Source organism: Salvelinus alpinus, chromosome 17, assembly GCF_045679555.1.
Source record: "Salvelinus alpinus chromosome 17, SLU_Salpinus.1, whole genome shotgun sequence".
NCBI classification, from domain to species: Eukaryota; Metazoa; Chordata; class Actinopteri; order Salmoniformes; family Salmonidae; genus Salvelinus; species Salvelinus alpinus.
This window is the reverse complement of record NC_092102.1, coordinates 28,583,871-28,601,737: the sequence shown is the minus strand read 5'-3', so window position 1 is coordinate 28,601,737 and position 17,867 is coordinate 28,583,871. Positions and strand designations below refer to the sequence as shown.

At 42.9% G+C, this 17,867-nt stretch overlaps 3 protein-coding genes across 4 annotated transcripts; 1 reads left to right on the top strand and 2 right to left on the bottom strand.

The window, feature by feature from the left end:
* The first annotated feature begins 699 nt into the window (after nt 1-699).
* LOC139541854 (taste receptor type 1 member 1-like) lies at nt 700-6,975 on the top strand. Its single transcript, XM_071346750.1, has 6 exons — nt 700-881; nt 1,047-1,350; nt 1,658-2,413; nt 2,591-2,812; nt 2,973-3,096; nt 3,958-6,975. Exons 1-6 carry the CDS (start codon nt 700-702, stop codon nt 4,881-4,883), a joined length of 2,514 nt encoding a protein of 837 aa, XP_071202851.1. The 3' UTR covers nt 4,884-6,975.
* A 1,900-nt stretch (nt 6,976-8,875) lies between these two features.
* LOC139543258 (transcription factor HES-5-like) lies at nt 8,876-10,162 on the bottom strand. Its single transcript, XM_071349504.1, has 2 exons — nt 10,041-10,162; nt 8,876-9,887 (listed from the first exon to the last, which is right to left on the bottom strand). Exons 1-2 carry the CDS (start codon nt 10,104-10,106, stop codon nt 9,453-9,455), a joined length of 501 nt encoding a protein of 166 aa, XP_071205605.1. The 5' UTR covers nt 10,107-10,162; the 3' UTR covers nt 8,876-9,452.
* A 2,849-nt stretch (nt 10,163-13,011) lies between these two features.
* Nucleotides 13,012-14,450, bottom strand: LOC139542672 (transcription factor HES-5-like). 2 transcript variants are annotated; one of them, XM_071348391.1, is made up of 2 exons: nt 14,327-14,450; nt 13,012-14,204 (listed from the first exon to the last, which is right to left on the bottom strand). In XM_071348391.1, the coding sequence occupies exons 1-2, from the start codon at nt 14,372-14,374 to the stop codon at nt 13,782-13,784; spliced, it is 471 nt and encodes a 156-aa protein (XP_071204492.1). In that variant the 5' UTR covers nt 14,375-14,450; the 3' UTR covers nt 13,012-13,781. The 2 variants fall into 2 exon arrangements, with proteins under 2 accessions (XP_071204492.1, XP_071204493.1); XM_071348392.1 differs by having other exon boundaries at nt 14,363-14,450.
* Nucleotides 14,451-17,867: the final 3,417 nt, after the last annotated feature.

Below are 17,867 nucleotides of genomic sequence, written 5' to 3'. Positions count from 1 at the left end.
CTCTGTAGCGCCTTACAGTCAGATCCCGACCAGTTGCCATACCAGGCAGTGATGCAATCGGTAAGGATGCTCTCGATGGTGCAGGTGTAGAACTTTTTGAGGATCTGGGGACCCATGCCAAATCTTTCCAGTCTCCTGAGGGGGAAAATGTGTTGTCGTGCGCTCTTCACAACTGTCTTGGTGTGTTTGGACCATGATAGTTCGTTGGTGATGTGGACACCAAGGAACTAAACTCTCGATCCGCTCCATTTCAGCCCCGTCGATGTTAATGGGGGCCTGTACGGCCCTCCTTTTCCTGTAGTACACGATCAGCTCCTTTGTCTTGCTCACATTGAGGGAGAGGTTGTTGTCCTGGCACCACACTGCCATGTCTCTGACCTCCTCCCTATAGGCTGTCTCATCGTTGTCGTGATCAGGCCTACCAGTGATCACAAAAGAGTGATCAAATTAAGATTCTACTCCTGTACATTCATGCAGTTCATTTCAATATATAGCTAACTCTACTCTACAAAAAATCTATCTCAAAATGCAAATGTTCCTTACTTCATCACTGGGAAAGATGCAAAACCATCCACATTCCCCTCCCTCCCTCTCTCCATTCCACCTTCTTTCCACTCCACCCATCCATCCATTATAATATAAAAATAGGTAGAATGCCCATATTTCCAGTTCAGGGCTGTGGTTTGTTGAGGTTGAGGTATGGATGTGTGTGGTGGTGTGTGTGTCGTCCTGGGCTGGTTGGTACTGATCCTGGCTGGCCATCAGCTGACTGAGGGAACCGGTCTGCAGCTTCCAGGAGACTACTCCATCTATGGTCTCTTTCCCCTACACAAGTTGGCCCCCTCGAGCTCCAACCTACCAGACCTGGGAGCCTGTAAAGAGTAAGTACAATAGCAAAGATCTCACAAGAGGACATCTTTTGTTAATCTATTTCCCTGGCATTTTAGTTAACTTTAGAGAATCACGGAATTATTGGGACTTGAATCAAACACTTTCTTTATATTATAGATTCATTTTGATTCTGCTTGCAATTCTCTCCTATTCAGAGGCAAATTTAATAAACATGGCTATCATTTGATACAAGCCATGAGATTCGCTTTGGAGGAGATCAACAACGGTACCAAAAACCAGCATCTTCTCCCAGGGGTATCACTGGGTTACCAGGCGTATGACACCTGCAATCAACCAGCCAGTGTGTTGGCCACTCTGGCCATGCTGGCCCAACAGTACCAGAGAACTTTATGGAACAACACAGGTGGTGACCAGAGGGCAGTGGCAGTGATCGGGCCTGATAGTAGCAGTTACACCTTCACACCTGCTGCAGTGCTGGGCTCTTATCTAGTGCCACAGGTACAGTGTATGGTCACCAGTAAAACTAATGCTAATATCTATTATCTCTAGGCTAAGAATGGAATACAGTTGTGACCATTTGTTTTAGTCTTATTTTGCTCTTCCTTTTGATCTTACTTGTTTTTTCAAACCTATTTATATATGTAAATATTTATTCTTCTTGCCTCCTATACTTTATACTTTGTCCTCCTCCTCTTCTTCTTCCTCCTCTTATTTATCCTCCCCCTCCTCCTCCCCCTCCCCATCCTCCTCCTCCCTCTCCTCTTCCTCCTCCTCCTCCTCCTCTTATCTGTGATATTTTTCCTAGATCTCCTATGAAGCCTCCAATGAGATGCTGAGTAACAAGCTCCTCTACCCAGCCTTCTTCCGCACCATCCCCAGTGACAAGAACCAGGTGGACGCCATGGTCCAGCTGCTGGTGCGTTTTAACTGGACCTGGATCGTTCTACTGGGCAGCGATGACTCCTACGGCCTCCAGGGCATAGAGAGTCTCTCCCTTCAGGCTGCTCACTTCGACATCTGCATCGCCTACCAAGGGGTCATCCCCGAACTCACCTCCGCCAACAACCAGACCATGAGGAACATAGTCAAGAACATTGTGAAGACCAAGGTCAACACTATTGTCGTGTTCTCCAGCAAGACCAAAGTCAGTCAGTTCTTCCCGTTTGTCATAGAGCAGGGTGTAACTGGTAAGGTGTGGATAGGGACAGAGGACTGGTCAGTCACCACTCTAGTGTCGGGGATACCAGGTATTCACACCATTGGGACTGTACTAGGCATCTCCATCAAATACACAGCAATAACTGGGTTTGAGGAGTTCGAAAGCCATGCTGTTCCAAAGTTACTTAGTGGCACCTCCAATGGCACGATGGACCTGAGTGTTGAATGTTTGCAAAATACGGACCTCTCCAGCGTGGCACCAGAAATCTTCTCTTTGGGGGACTATGATATCAAATCCTCTTATAATGTTTACAAGGCTGTATATGCTGTGGCACATGCACTGCATCAAGCACTTGGTTGTGGCTTGGGTAAATGCCAAAAGTCTGAAGTGCTACCTTGGCAGGTTAGTGTTTTCAAAATGGTGGTAGTGTAGTCAAAAAGCCTGCTCTAAAGAATGCGAAGTCCACTATACACTTGATTGCCATGTACTATTGGAAATCAACAGTAAATCATGTTTACTATCACAGGTATGTTACAGTCATGTTTAGTGCATGTTCATTGTCTTCTGTCTATCCCTCAGCTTCTGCCACTGTTAAAGCAGGTGAGATTCTCTGTTGGGAACTCCTCTATTTACTTTAATGAGAACGGAGACCCGCCCACAGGATATGACATCGTGACCTGGATTTGGAGGGGAACAGAGTGGTCTCTCCGTGAGGTGGGCTCTTATACTGCAGACCCCAATGACCTCACAGTGGACCCTGCTCAAATTGAATGGGGTAGTGACGACGGATACACAGGAAAAGTAAAGGCTCAGAATTACAGCATTTGCACAGTAGTATTATAATCATACCCATTGTCAGATGAAATTGCAGAATAGTTTTTGGGTACTATAGAAATAGAAAGAGAAAACCCTGGTTATAGGTGGACGAGGAACGTCGGTGTGTGTTTCTGGGTGTGTCTAGGAGGTGCCTCCGTCGATATGCTCCCCAGAATGCCCTAAAGGACACAGGAAGCTGCAGACGGGACAACACAAGTGCTGCTTCGACTGCCTGGCCTGTGCTGCTCACAACTTCCTCAACAAGACTGGTGAGATTACAGATTACACCAACCAGTTGTCGTGTATGCCCATCCATTGTCCAAGCCCTGTCTGTTAAAGAACATTCCATTTGTACTGTTTGAAAGTGTCCAGCGGGTGGCATATGTTGCCCTTCCATAAACTGTCTCCTATAGCAGGTGGTAGCACTAGTTTTCAAGTTTCAAGTTTTAATGTCACATGCACACAAGTACAGTAAAATGGCTTTCTTGCTAGCTCTAACCCCAACAATGCACTAATCAATAACAATGTAATACAAAAAATAACAAGGTACAACTAAAACACACAATATATAAAAATAAGAAACAAGAAGAACACAATAAAGTAAGTAAGCATACTATATACAGGGTCAGTTCCAATACCATATTTACAATGTGCAGGGATACTGGATCGATAGAGGTAGATATGTATAGGGGTAAGGCGACGAGGCATCAGGATATATGATAAACTGGGTAGCAGCAGCATATATGATGATTGTATGTGAGTGTGTGTAGAGTCAGTATGTATGTGCATATTATGTGTGTGAGCAAATTATGGAGTGAGTGTTTATATGTGTGTTGGAGTATCAGTGTGTGTAGTGTGTAGGGCCCTTTGAGTGTGCATAGAGAATCAAATACAAAGGTCAACTCAGACAGTTTGTGTAGCCATTTTGTTAGCTATTTAGCAGTCTACTCGAATAACACATGATGGGAATACGATCTCTGATGGTGTTGTAATCACTGCTATCCATTCAATTATGGGGATGATTTTAATCTCAATTAATGAATATAGCTAAACCCCTTAATCTTTGGAAACTTGGTACTATAAATATTGAACTGACCCCAGCATTGATGTTATGGTATGTCACTCTTTAGGATCCACCCGGTGCCAGATGTGTGAGCTTTACCAGTGGTCCCCGGCGGAGAGCGAGGTGTGTCTGGATCGGGCGGTCCTAGTGCTGGCCTGGGGCGGTCCCCTGTCTATCGCCCTGCTACTCTTCCTGGCTCTGACCTTGCTCATGACCCTGGGGACAGGGGTCATCTTCCTCCTCAACCTGGGCACCCCTGTGGTCAAGTCGGCCGGCGGGCACACCTGCCTGGTGATGCTTCTGGCCCTAACCGCTGCAGCTGCCAGTGCCCTGTGCCACTTTGGCCTCCCGTCTCAGACTGACTGCCTTCTCAAGCAGCCTCTCTTCGTCTTCAGCTTCACCGTGTGTCTGGCTTGTGTCACCGTCCGTTCCTTCCAGGTAGTGTGCATCTTTAAGCTGTCCTCCAAGCTTCCCCGGGCCTATGATACCTGGACTAAGAACCACGGGCCTGAAGTCACCGTCCTCGTTGTTTCCATGACAGTTTTGTTGATCTCTGTGCTCCGTGTTACTCTAAACCCCCCGTACCCCTCCCAGGACGTGGACTTCTACTCCGACAGCATCGTCACGGAGTGTAGTAACACCCTCTCTTTTTGGGCCATGATAGAGCTAGCCTACGTCTCTCTGCTCAGCATGCTCTGCTTCTCCTTCAGTTACATGGGCAAAGACCTGCCAGCCAACTACAATGAGGCCAAGTGTATCACCTTTAGTCTCATGATATACATGATCTCCTGGATCAGCTTCTTCACCATCTATTTTGTCAGCAGGGGGGAATTTGCCATGGCCATGCATGTGCTGGCCATAGTGTCCAGTGTGCTCGGTATACTCGGTGGCTACTTCATGCCCAAGGTCTACATCATGGTGCTGAGGCCCCAAATGAACACAACGTCCCATTTCCAAAACTGTATTCAGATTTATACCATGAACAAAGACTGAAAGATATGTTTTCATCATAGATTTGCGTTTTGCATTTCTGGATACTTATTCCCAATCCATTGTATGGCTTTAAAAATGACATAGTAAATGTTGCTCTGCTCTTAGCTAGTAGAAAATACATGTTGCCCTTGCACATTTAAGTGTATGTATAACTTTCTCTAACATGGTTGTAATGTAGTCATGATAGCTTTTTAAAGCACTTATTTTTAAGTGTGTGTTTTTACTGGGGGGAATTGAGAAAACCAAAGCTAACCTTCTTTAGCTGCAGCTGGTGTTGTGGTCTTTCTTCAGTGTCTGTGTGTGATATGTCTGGTCTCCAAAATGTGGAAAAAGTTAAGGGGTCTGAATACTTTCCGAAGGCACTGTATGGGCAGGCCATAGAGAGGTGCCTTGCCTTCTGTTGGTGTGAGTGCCCGTCTGTTTGTGTGCCCTCTCACTTGGTCACTGCGGTGGCAGGATTCAGGAGCTGGTACAGATGATTTAAACCCATACAGATGCCAACAGATGTAGGATCTTAATGTGAGCCCATTTGCTACAGCAGAAAAATAATCCTGCAGCAATAGGAAATGTGAATTATTATGTGGATTATAATTAATGGACATTTTTGTATGGGTTGATACATTTTTCCTTAGGGCAAATCAAGTTTGACATTTTTAAATGTAAATGACAAACTTTAGAAGCATTTAAAAAAATAAAATACAGTACACATTTGCATTCTCTGATGTGCAGGAACATTCAGCAACAAATTGAGATCCTACATCGGTATAAGCCTTTGATTTGAAACCAGCTATCCCAAATATCCATACACATGTCCCATAGTGCTCTGTTTTAAACATAGAGAATGAAAGAGGCTCTAGTGGCTGAAAGACCGTATTAGCATGGGCAGTGCCATTGAGGGCTTCCACCATTTTAATGTAGTCAACTGGGTGGGAGTTACTTCATTGGCTGATCCCTCTTGGTGACCCTGTTGGAGTCATGTCCAATGGGTCATCAGGAGGGATCAGCCAATCGTGAAGAAGAAAATTGACTAAGCCTCAATGGTGCTGCCACAGATGCTATAATTGCGAATATACAAAGATCTATCTATCTTTATGGTTTTAAATCCAAATGTGTGAGTCACTATGTACATTACATAAAGCGTAAATCAGAAGCGCAGAAGCTAGGACACGATGGTCCGGCGTCCCATTGTGACATAGCTAGACCCCCATCCACAGGGGACGCACAGACCGAACGCACAACTAACCACAATTCCCAACCAATGCGTCTCTTGGTACTCATCCTCTAATCATTTGAATCTGTTGACAGTTGGAGAAATTGCTTTTGCTGCATTGAGAATTCGAAAGTATAAAACTCAACGGTCCAATATTCTAGAACACTGCTGTGGTTACGTGTACAAGTTTGGAACTCTGATAGTTTTTGCTTTAATCAATTAATATACTTTTCTTTGTATAGCGCTTTTTACTATTTGAAATAAAGAAATAACCAAATAAAATAACTATTTGAAATAAAGAAATAACCTTGTTTTCCTTCTTTGTATTTCCTTAAAGGGCAATTCCACCACTTTTCAACGTCATACTCATTATCTCCAGCACCATATCAGTGTATACATACAGTACCAGTCAAAAGTTTGGACACACCTACTCATTCAAGGGTTTTTCTTTTACCACAATAAAATGTAGAAATGTGCTATTTTCACATTTGTAGACATTGATATGGCTTTGGAGAGAATTAATATGATTTTGAAAAGTGGTAGAGTTGCCCTTTAATGTGTTAACGAGTCTTTTCCATAACGCAAAACGTCCATACTTAACCCAAGCCTCTTAGGGGGAAACTATTGCTACAGTTATATGTGAATTTTCCAGAATTTGTTCATCAAAATGACAAGACATTTCGTGGAAGGGGATCATATGAACTGGTTAGAATATAATTGATGGACAGCAAGATCCACTACAATTTGCTCAAAAATATAAATCCTGGTCAAAAGACTCCAATTATTATATATTTAAAAATGATTGTCGTTTTAAAACCAAAGTTAACCCTCTTTAGATGCAGCTGGTTTGGTGGTCTTTCTTCAGTGTCTGTGTGGCATATGTCTGGCCTCTCTTTAGAAAAATAGAAAGTGTTAATACAGTGCCTTCGGAAAGTATTCAGACCCATTTATTTTTTCCACATTTTGTTACGTTACAGCCTTATTCAAAAATGTATTAAATCATTTTTTTCCTAATCAATCTACACACAATATCCCATAATGACAAAGCAAAAACTGTTTTTTTTTTAATAAAAAACTGAAGTATCACATTTACATAAGTAGTCAGACCGTTTACTCAGTACTTTGTTGAAGCACCTTTGGCAGTGATTACAGCCTCGAGTCTTCTTGGGTATGACACTACTTGGCACACCTGTATTTGGGGAGTTTCTCCCATTCTTCTCTGCGGATCCTCTCAAGCTTTGTCAGGTTGGATGGGGATTGCTGCTGCACAGCTATTTTCAGGGCTTTCCAGGGATGTTCGATCGGGTTCAAGTCCGGGCTCTGGTTGGGCCACTCAAGGATATTCAGAGACTTGTCCCGAAGCCACTCTTGCGTTGTCTTGGCTGTGTGCTTAGGGTCGTTGTCCTGTTGGAAGGTGGACCTTCACCCCAGTCTGATCTCCTGAGCACTCTGGAGCAGGTTTTCATTAAAGATCTCTCTGTACTTTGCTCTGTTCATCTTTGCCTCTATCCTGACTAGTCTCCCAGTGCCTGCTACTGAAAAACATCCCCACAGCATGTTGCCACCACCATGCTTCACCGTAGGGATGGTGCCAGGTTTCCTCCAGACGTGACACCTGGCATTCAGGCCAAATAGTTCAATCTTGGTTTCATCAGACCAGAGAATCTTGGTGCCTTTTGGCAAACTCCAAGAGGGATGTCATGTGCCTTTTACTGAGTGGTTTCAGTCTGGTCACTCTACCATAAAGACCTGATTGGTGGAGTGCTGCAGAAATGGTTGTCCTTCTGGAAGGTTCTCCCATCTCCACAGGGGAACTCTAGAGCTCTGTCAGAGTGACCATTGGGTTCTTGGTCACCTCCCTGACCAAGACCCTTCTCCCCGGATTGCTCAGTTTGGCTGGGCGGCCAGCTCTAGGAAGAGTCTTGGTGGTGTCAAACCTCTTCCATTTAAGAATGATGGAGGCCACTGTGTTCTTGGGGACCTTCAATGTTGCAGACATTTTTTGGCACCCTTCCCAAGATCTGTGCCTCGACACAATCCTGTCTCGGAGCTCTACGGACAATTTCTTCGACCTCATGGCTTGGTTTTTGCTCTGACATGCACTGTCAACTGTGGAACCTTATATAGACAGATGTGTGCCTTTCCAAATCATGTCCAATCAATTGAATTTACCACAGGTGGCCTCCAATCAAGTTGTAGAAACATCTCAAGGATGATCAATGGAAACAGGATGCACCTGAGCTCAATTTCGAGTCTCACAGCAAAGGTTCTGAATACTTATGTAAATAAGGTATTTCTCTTTTTTATCTGTTATACATTTGCAAACATTTCTAAAAACATGTTTTTGCTTACAATACAACATGTATTGTGTGTAAATTGCTGAGATTTTTTATTTATTTAATACATTTTAGAATAAGGCTGTAACATAACAAAATGTGGGAAAAGTCAAGGGGTCTAAATACTTTCTGAAGGCACTGTATGGGCAGGCCATAGAGAGGTGCCTTGCCTTCTGTTGGTGTGAGTGCCCGTCTGTCTGTGTGCACTCTCACTGGGTATCTGCGGTGGCAGGATTCAGGAGCTCAATGGGACAGCTGATTTAAACCCATACAGATGCCTATAAAGGGAAACTATTGCAAAATGTATATGTGGATTTTCCTGAATTTGTTAATCAAATGTGAGAAGGCATTTCATGGAGGAGGATCATATGAACTGGTTAGAACAGAATTGGTGAACTGCAAGATCCACTACAATTTGGTCAAAAAGAACAATCCTGGACAAAAGATAGGTTGTTATTATAGGTTTATTGTCATACACGTAGTTTTAAGAGCTTCTTTAATGCAATATAAACTATCAGAACAATAGCAACAGTGCTATTACAAAGTATACCAACACACTAGTCCCTTTATAAAAGATACATCCATCCAAACATAACATATTAATAATAAAAGAGAAATATCCTCAAATAATTGCTGGTGAAAATACAGTAGCCTATTGTAGTTACTGTTACGTCTAGCATAACACATGAACTCCACTGGAGTAAGCATTAATTTCACCATAAATTCAAATTTCACAATAAAATATAACTCAATAATGACCTAAATTATTCAATACAAACAAAAAAACTAATGTGATAAAACAAGTAGGAGAAATAACAATCTTCACAAAAAAGTGACAACCCTCACTTCAAATATGCCATAAATCAAATGTGCCACACATATATGGCCATCAATGTGATGAGACAATAAGAGCTCAGTAAACCCACAACGGTGGAGGTGGTTGGAAATGCATATTTCCTACATAGTGAGGGACATACAGTCCAGTGTTTCCCTCAGGTTTTACAGTGATTCCAGTAACTCTCTCTACCAGGGCCTCCAGACTGGACCTTTAACTCCTTTGTCCTGGAGCGTGTGACGGAAGATGGAGGAAACTGGGGAGGTGGAGCGGCCCATCGGGCTGCTGCAGGATCTCTGGGCCTGGGAGGAGAGCTGCTGTTGGAGCCCCTGAAGAGGTCCAGCGGAGGTGGTGGTGGTGTCTCTCTTGGGGCTTCCAGACAGGAACTGCAGAGACTCCCTCCAGCACTGTGAGTAACCCTTGCTGTAGTCCCTCTGAGATGGAGCCGGCTGCGGCTGCTGCTGCTGCCTCAGGAATCTCACGGTCATCTCCAGGATGTCGGCTTTCTCCAGCTTGGTATCGGGGTCCTCTTTGTGGAACTCCTTCTCCAGGATGAGCTTGAGCTGCTCTATGCAGCCGTTAATACGATCTCGACGCATCTTCTCCACGATGGGTTTCCTTATCTGAGGAGGCAGAGAAGAACATTTGATTAGTCGACAGTTCTAATATATGACACCAAGAAATTCAGTCAAATACTACAAAAAGCCACAATATACATGAATATACACATTTTATACTGTATATACACACATACATTGATTGAACCTAATACATACCTTAATGTCTTTTTCTGCGAACTTCAGATGGTGGAAAGAGGAGAAGTTAGTTAAGCAGGGAGCCATGTCCACGTGAGAGTGACAGGTCTGTTGGCTACTTTTTCTGGGCTGCAGAGTGTGGTCTGGGCCCTCTGAGGGATCTCTCCCCCTTTATATAGCAAGGGATTAGCATGACAAAGCCATGTGGCCCACGCCCAGCTGGGGTTCCCACACTACTGAGACCACAGGGCTGCCCATCGCAACAATAGGAGAAACATCAATAACTTGATGGGTAACGGGGCATAGAGGCAATACAGGGATGTTTCCCAAGATAAGCAGCAACTATTGATTAATAATATATTAATACATTATACATGTAATTAACATTCCAACATAATGACAGGTAAAAACAAGTGAAATGGGGACACATTTTTGAAGGGAATAGCCCTCTTCAAAGAGACTAATTTAGACCATAAAGAAAATATCTAAATTAGACCATGAAGAAAATATCTAAGTAGTTTCAGTTCATTAAATGTTCTAGTTGACGTCCTGAGAACCCTTTCATCTAACACAATCAAGCCAGTATAGAATTCACAAATAAAATTAATCTTTAGAGTTTTCTTTCTCCAAGCAATATTCATTATAATTAACCAAAAATGAGTTGAATTGTTGCATAGTTTCGTCAAAAGACATAAAATCCGGATACAATTCATTTTATTTAAGCAGCCAATTGTGCAATAGAGTGTTTACAACACTTTTTTAAAGTTAGTGGTATAATAACCAGTAGGCTATTATTGTTATGAAATGATACTAATGCTACATGATGCTAATGCTAAATGATGCTAATGTCTGATACAGAAGACAATCACATAGACACAGGCTGTTGCTGTGTTGGAATGTGGGGATCACACACACTTATGTATACTTCAGACTTTTCTCACACATCCAGAGGTATGCAGAGGGAGGAGGTTGTGTGCCCACACACCACACTGTCCTCACACTCACCCCTCGCACACACTCCGTCCAGACAAGCAGTCTCCCCACTGACAGACAGTTGAGTCATTGAACCATTGTGTTATCTGTTGTCTGTATATCTGTTCTCATTGGCTGTTGAGTGTGGGAAAGCTCAAGACAACTCATGCCCACGCGTGGATTTATTGCACCCAGGAAAGGTTAATTCAAGAATGCATTGTCTCACAGCAACAGTTTATTTTTCCAATTGAAAGTAGCCCTATGACTGAAGAGTTATTATATCTCCTGGAGGTAAATATTATGGCATTGAATACAAAGAAGAGGCACTACAGTGTAACGCTGTAACTAATAAGATAAATGGATACTTTCCCAAGAAAAATCCCAGAACTTCTAGCTATGATCTTTGATGGACTATGTGCTGCTGGGCCAGGGTGGGGAGACTGGGGACAATGCCACAGTCACTGGCACTCTGCCATGGTTGTGGTTCAGGCAGCGCAAAGGTCACAGATGTGTGGCCTGGCCTGTGGGTGCTGTGAGGAGAACTCTCTCCTCCTAGTTTCCCACCAGTCACCAGCACTGGGGTAGATGAGCTACAAAAGCCAGGCCGCTCCCCCAATGCCCCATTGGGAATGTTAATTGATCCTTTGTCACATGACAAACAGAAACCCTATGTCACAGACCATCTGGAAAAAATCTAGTTAATGGTGCCTTGCACATCGACAAAGAGCTACACGATCGCCCTGTCTTTTTCTTCCACTTTGGCCTGGATGAACATTGAACGTTTTCCATGAAGGCAGTTAGAGCTACTCATAAAGGGGAATTTGTCAACTTCATCTATACAAAAATTATTTACCTGTTAGCTAGACATTCCCTTTCGGGCTATCCGTGAATTGACCACATTGACAGTGTGGTGACGAGACAGTTTGGCTAGCCTTTGTCCGTGGCTCTTTAAGTGTGTGTGAACAGTGACCCACCCACAGACTCAATTCCTGCCATACACTCTGGACTGCCAGGCCTGTGGAGGAGTAAGGCAGGTTCCCATCAGCCCTCTGCCTTTGGGAGTGTGCTAGCCCCTGTTTCCCACACTCTCTGTCCATTCACTGGCCTCAATAAGGGGGCAATAGAAGTGTGTCTTGTTACACATCACATTAGCCACGGTGTTTGATCTCTGGTTGGAGGGAGAGAGGGGGCCATAGCCACCGCCAGACCATCTGCAGGACTAACCCTGAGAAACTTCAGCCATGCCTATGGGGGAGGGGAGGGGGGGGTGGAATACATGTGACTCAGCTAGTCATGGCCTAGACTGACGACCATGATTAGTTGATTATTTGTATCTGGTGTGTTAGCAAAGAGGTTGGAACAAAAACTTGACAAAAATAGTTACAATATTCAAGTTTAAGGTCATCAAAGTTTATTCTTCTTAAGAACTATATAAATGTTCAAGTTGGTGATTCACTTTTTGCCACTACTCTGCACTAAATTTACTGCTAAAGATCAGGACATACTATATATCATAGGATATTAATCACATCCCTTAATCCGTAGTGTGATTATTTGGTGTGACCGAACCAGTTAAAAAGAATAGGTTATGTTCTATGTGAGTGAAGTATGGACATATATAGTAGATAGGATATACATTTAGACAGGTGTCCTCAGTAATGTGGTGTTCTTGATGGGAGCCCTTCATAGTTATGGGCATGCATTCCTCTGCAAAAAGTCATTATTTTAGGCACAGATTTTGTCCAACCACAAATCAACAATAGGTTTCAAGGTTTGGGTTTGTCAACCAGGAACCAATATTGATCTGACATCTCTGGGCAGTAGGATAGGTGCTCCTCACAATCTAGATTTAGGTTTGTGAATATAGTCAATCAATATACTTACTAGATAGTATACTGTCGTCTTTATAAATTTGTGGATTAAAAAGTTAGCCATACTACTGATGTCATCAGAATGGATGTGGGTGGTGAACTTTGTGCAGATATGAGTTGATACAAAAGAGAAAATAGAACCAAAAATGTCAATGTTGAGAAACTTCAATTGAAGATCATTTATTTTCAAAAGCTTTATGACATGTCACTCCAAATAGTGTAATTTAAATCAATAAAGGCAAACAAACAAACTTACACAGACTCGTGTTGAATACACAACATCACTTTATGAATGGTGTCTCTTCGAAGTTAGAATGAACATTTTAGCATTTTCCTTGAACATTGAATATTTGTATTATTAATAACATACATTTTACATAATCATGACATGATGTACATTTAAAGTAGATTCATTGGATCCATTTGAAGCATAATATTCATACATCACCAAATTGATACATTGTATCATTGTGACAATTCATTGTAAATTGTTTTTTTTTTAATGCAAAAAAACCAGGTGGTGTCACTGACACCAAATAAACAGTAGCAACCCATTATGGGTTAGACATACAATAAAAGTATGTTATTAGCATAATTTAACTCTGTTTGTATTTTCAGAGTTATCGTTCTCAGACAAGAACATGCATAATAGTAACACTATTAATTCAGTGTACATTTTCATATACAGAGTATGTATCCAAACCAATCTGAATCATTTCATAGAATCCTTCCTTTCAAAGGAATACTGGCAAAATATGCCCTTGCTTCATCTGGATGAAGACTATTGACGTAGCATCTCTTGCCAAATGCAAAAGAATTAGACCTCCGTCACTCCGAACACCACTGTCCATGCCTGTCATAATATAGACTGGCCTGTCCAATTCCGTTTGTCTGACATGAAAAAGTCTGAAGCATTGCTTTACCAGGGCCTCCAGAGTGGATGGGAGACGGGGCTCATCACACCCTTGGTGGTGGCCTGGTGGACTGGGGAGCCCGGCGGGGAGAAGGACCAGGGAGCCTGACTGTGTTGGCTGGATGTCTGCAGGCTCTGGAAGTGGCTCAGCAGCGAGCTGTAGGACTGTGTCTTCACCTCACACTGAGACAGGAAGCTGACAGCGTCCTGCACACAGCGAGAGTAGCCCTCATTGGCTGCTGCAGTGGAGGAACTTCCTGCCTGCTGCTGGCGGCTCAGGAAATAGACAGTCATCTCTAAGATGTCAGCCTTCTCCTGCTTGGAGTCGGGCTGCTGGCGGAGGAACTCGGGACCCAGGAGGGACTTGAGCTGCTCGATGCTGGTGTTGATGCGATCCCTACGCATCTTCTCCACCACTGGCTTCCTTATCTGCACAAAGAGAAAACAAGGAACAATTTAGTAAACTTGATCTGCCCTGTACTAGTATCAACAGCAATAGAATAAGTACGAAATGTATTTATGTATTCAAAGACTTAAAAGCATTTGTTTACCTTAGTAAGTGAGAGGTGCTGCTTAGGGTTAGTCACCTGTCTAATCATAGTTGGTGCCAATGGATATAGCAGTAGTAGTTCTGTTGAGCTGAAGTCTCAGTAAAGAGCCAATTGGATATGTGCTGTCTTCCCTCTGGTTCTCCCTCCTATTTATACTCTTAAATCTCCATATGAATGTGTGGGTCTTGGGCTTGTTGGAGTTTCTCACAGTCCGGAGCCAATGAGAGGGCTGGGAATGGCATTGATAGATGCTGGGCTGCCACATGCTCAATGAAGTGTTTATTGCTGAGGGGACAAAGAGTGTGCCTCCAGGGAGCAGGTGGAGGGATGGGGAGGGAGAGGGATGGGTGGGAGGGAGGGAGGGAGGGACAGGCAGGGAGAGGGAGTGGAGGGAGGGGAGTGGACATGGCGCCGCGTTGTGGATCTGGGAAAGTGGTGACCCCAGAGGAAGGAGTGTGCTCGTCTCTTGCCAGGATCACAGAATAAAGGGTGAGCACAAAGTGTTTTGGCACAGGGCACACGTGGGTGTGAGACTGAGATAGGACTGTGATTCAAATAGCTCATGGGGCTACTGTGTGTCCACTAGCTTAATCAAACAGGTTGCTTTCAATAGTCTAACTTCATATCCATGAGGATCTGTTCATACCCTTGGATCTTTGGTGCCATGCCATGTCATGTAAATATGTATTAATGGGGTGATGATTGGGCAACATTAAGTTTTAAGTTCAACTTTGGTGTGATCTGTATATTTGTCAGATAGTAGATTTATGTGTTACCAACATTTCACAGTTGTAACTGCCATGAATAGTCTGCATTGTAACCCAGTATATATCCAGAATTGAGTTTTGGAAACAAACACATGTAGATATAGATTGCCAGCGTTGCTACAGCACACACCTGCTCGCCCTGCCTGTGTCCCAGTCACACGCTCCCCCTTCCTGCCCCAGTGGAACGTGAGAGCCGCCGTGCTCCTGTGCTTCCCACACTTCAGTGTTAATGACACTGGGGCGAACAGACAAAGGAAGTGTGCCCCGTCAAACAAAGCTCGAGTGACCAGGGCCCCCTCCTCCCTACTGCCCATGCACAGTGCAGTCAACAAGGCTCTCACAGGGATCTCACAGGAACACCATCTGGACAGATAGGACACTTATCACCCAATGGACCATGTGAGACCTGCTCTGTGAGAAACAGGGAGATGAAATAGAATGAGTGAGAAAGTAAGAGAGGGAAATAAAATAAAAAGTCAAACTTCAAAGTCTTTTAGATATTATGATGACTATTTGACTAATACATGAAAATGTACGATTTTATATTATAAACTGGGTGTTTCGAGCCCTGAATGCTGATAGGCTGACAGCCATGGTATATCTGACCGTATACCAGGGGTATGACAAAACATTTATTTTTACTGCTCCAATTATGTTGGTAACCAGTTTATAATAGCAAAAAGTCACATCGGGGGTTTGTGATATATGGCCAATATACCACGGCTAAGGGCTGTATCCAGGCACTCCACGTTGCGTTGTGCATAAGAACAGCCCTTAGCCGTGCTATTCTGGCCATATATCACACCTCCTTGGGCCTTATTGCGTAATTATACTATTACCACCAAATCAAATAGTCCATATGAATAACTAATATAAATTTTAGCAATACCATTTTAAAGGGCACCTCCAACCTGTTCATTTGAATCAGGGCCATTGTATTTGATTAATTCATGCACTTCTTATTGCCACATGAGATACACAGAGTCATCCTAATTTCAAAGCAGGCGAAACACAAAGATCTTACAGCACATTCAACATGACAGAGCTCTATGCTGACCTTTTTTACAAGAAGTACGTGTGCGCCTAAGTTGAAAACTATAGGCGAACACAAAGGAATTTAGGAGCACAATGAAAAATATTTGAGGTAATAAAGCTAGAATCGTACATTTAAATTCCAGGTCGCACATCAAAATATTTAAGCTCATATGTGAGTAAAATGGTCGCACTGTAGAGCCCTGCATGAAGGACCAACAGACCTGGTAAAGACCACATCAAATGGACCTGGATATTAAACTGATGAAGATGTTTATCAATTAATCTTATGGGAGATATATACTCTAGGGTTATTTAACATATGTTTCCTTTCTTTGTTCCCACAATGGTAAAAAGAGAAAGTGCACTGACAGGGTGGAGAAACTTTACATGGCGCTCAAGAGCCAACGCCACAACGGGGTCTCCAGCACAGACGTGTGGGACAAGACTGTCTCCTTCTCAGTCAAGAGTCCCCTGCTCTTGCACAATGGCTACTCAAAGTACTCCAGAGATACTCTACGACTGTCTCCATTACTTGCTGAAGATGTTGCCCCACTGTTTATCCAGTTAGGATCTCCATGGAAACACTAAAACCAGCAGTGGGACTGAGCATAGTAACATTGAGCAGTTCTTGTAGCCTATGCAAAGTTACTCTCACACCAAATCCATCTTTATCTCTGGAAGAACTAAAGATGTGGACTATGTCAATTGTTGTGGACTATTTTGCAACTGAAATGATTGGGATATTTTTTTTAACGATAAAAGTATGTATATATTTTTCCAGAGATTATTATTGATAAAGTGGTTGACTTTTAATCTATGGTCTTTTGTAAAAATAGAGTTTAGTCTCTGTACTGTATGTATATGCTGTCCAGACTGTGATATTCTTTGGTCAATAAAATAACCATAAAATGTGCATTGTAGGCCTTAAGATAAGCATGAATTGCTTTAGTATTCCTTGCAGAGATGTTCATTGAAGACTACTCTATGAAAAAATTGTTGAAACTGAAAGCCATATTCCTGCATACAAAAGGAACAATATTGTTTTTTATGCCTATGCTTATGTTGAAATAAGTATAGTATAGGCCAAGGGCGCAACTTTGGTTTTAGAAGTGGGGGGGACAACTTTTTTATATTTTTTTATCCAGTCAGATAAACACTCCAAACAGCCTACCCGACCGCTCGGAGGCGCCCACGCGGGCCTAAAGCACGCCTTTGCCTTGTTTGGTATCACATTCCAATGATAAAACCGTGGGGGTCAAAAATGCAATTTCACAATGTGGGGGGGGGGGGGGGGGGGACATGTCCCCCCTTCCCCAGTGAAAGTTGCGCCCCTGGTATAGGCTACAGTAGAGCCTCATGGTAGGCTAGATCACAAGTGAAATTATATTTTTGATATGCAATGTAAAACATTTATTGTAAAAAAAAATGTATGTCTGCTTTTTTTGTTCATTCTCAGTCATTTCTTCTCTATTGCTTACTAAATCACTTGACAACTATGGATCATGATAAAGAGTACACCACATTTATTCAATAAGTATTTCCCTAATTACATAATAGTCCTAAATGTGCAGCTCTACTAGCCAGTCTTTTCGTATGTTCATGTAACCTATACATGCAAGCAGGCACACATTCAACCTTACCGAACCCAACACACAGTTTGCATATTGCTATTTTGCTGGTAGCCAACAAACAAATGAGAGAAGTGTTGCTTTTCTGTCTACTATTTTATGTAAACGATA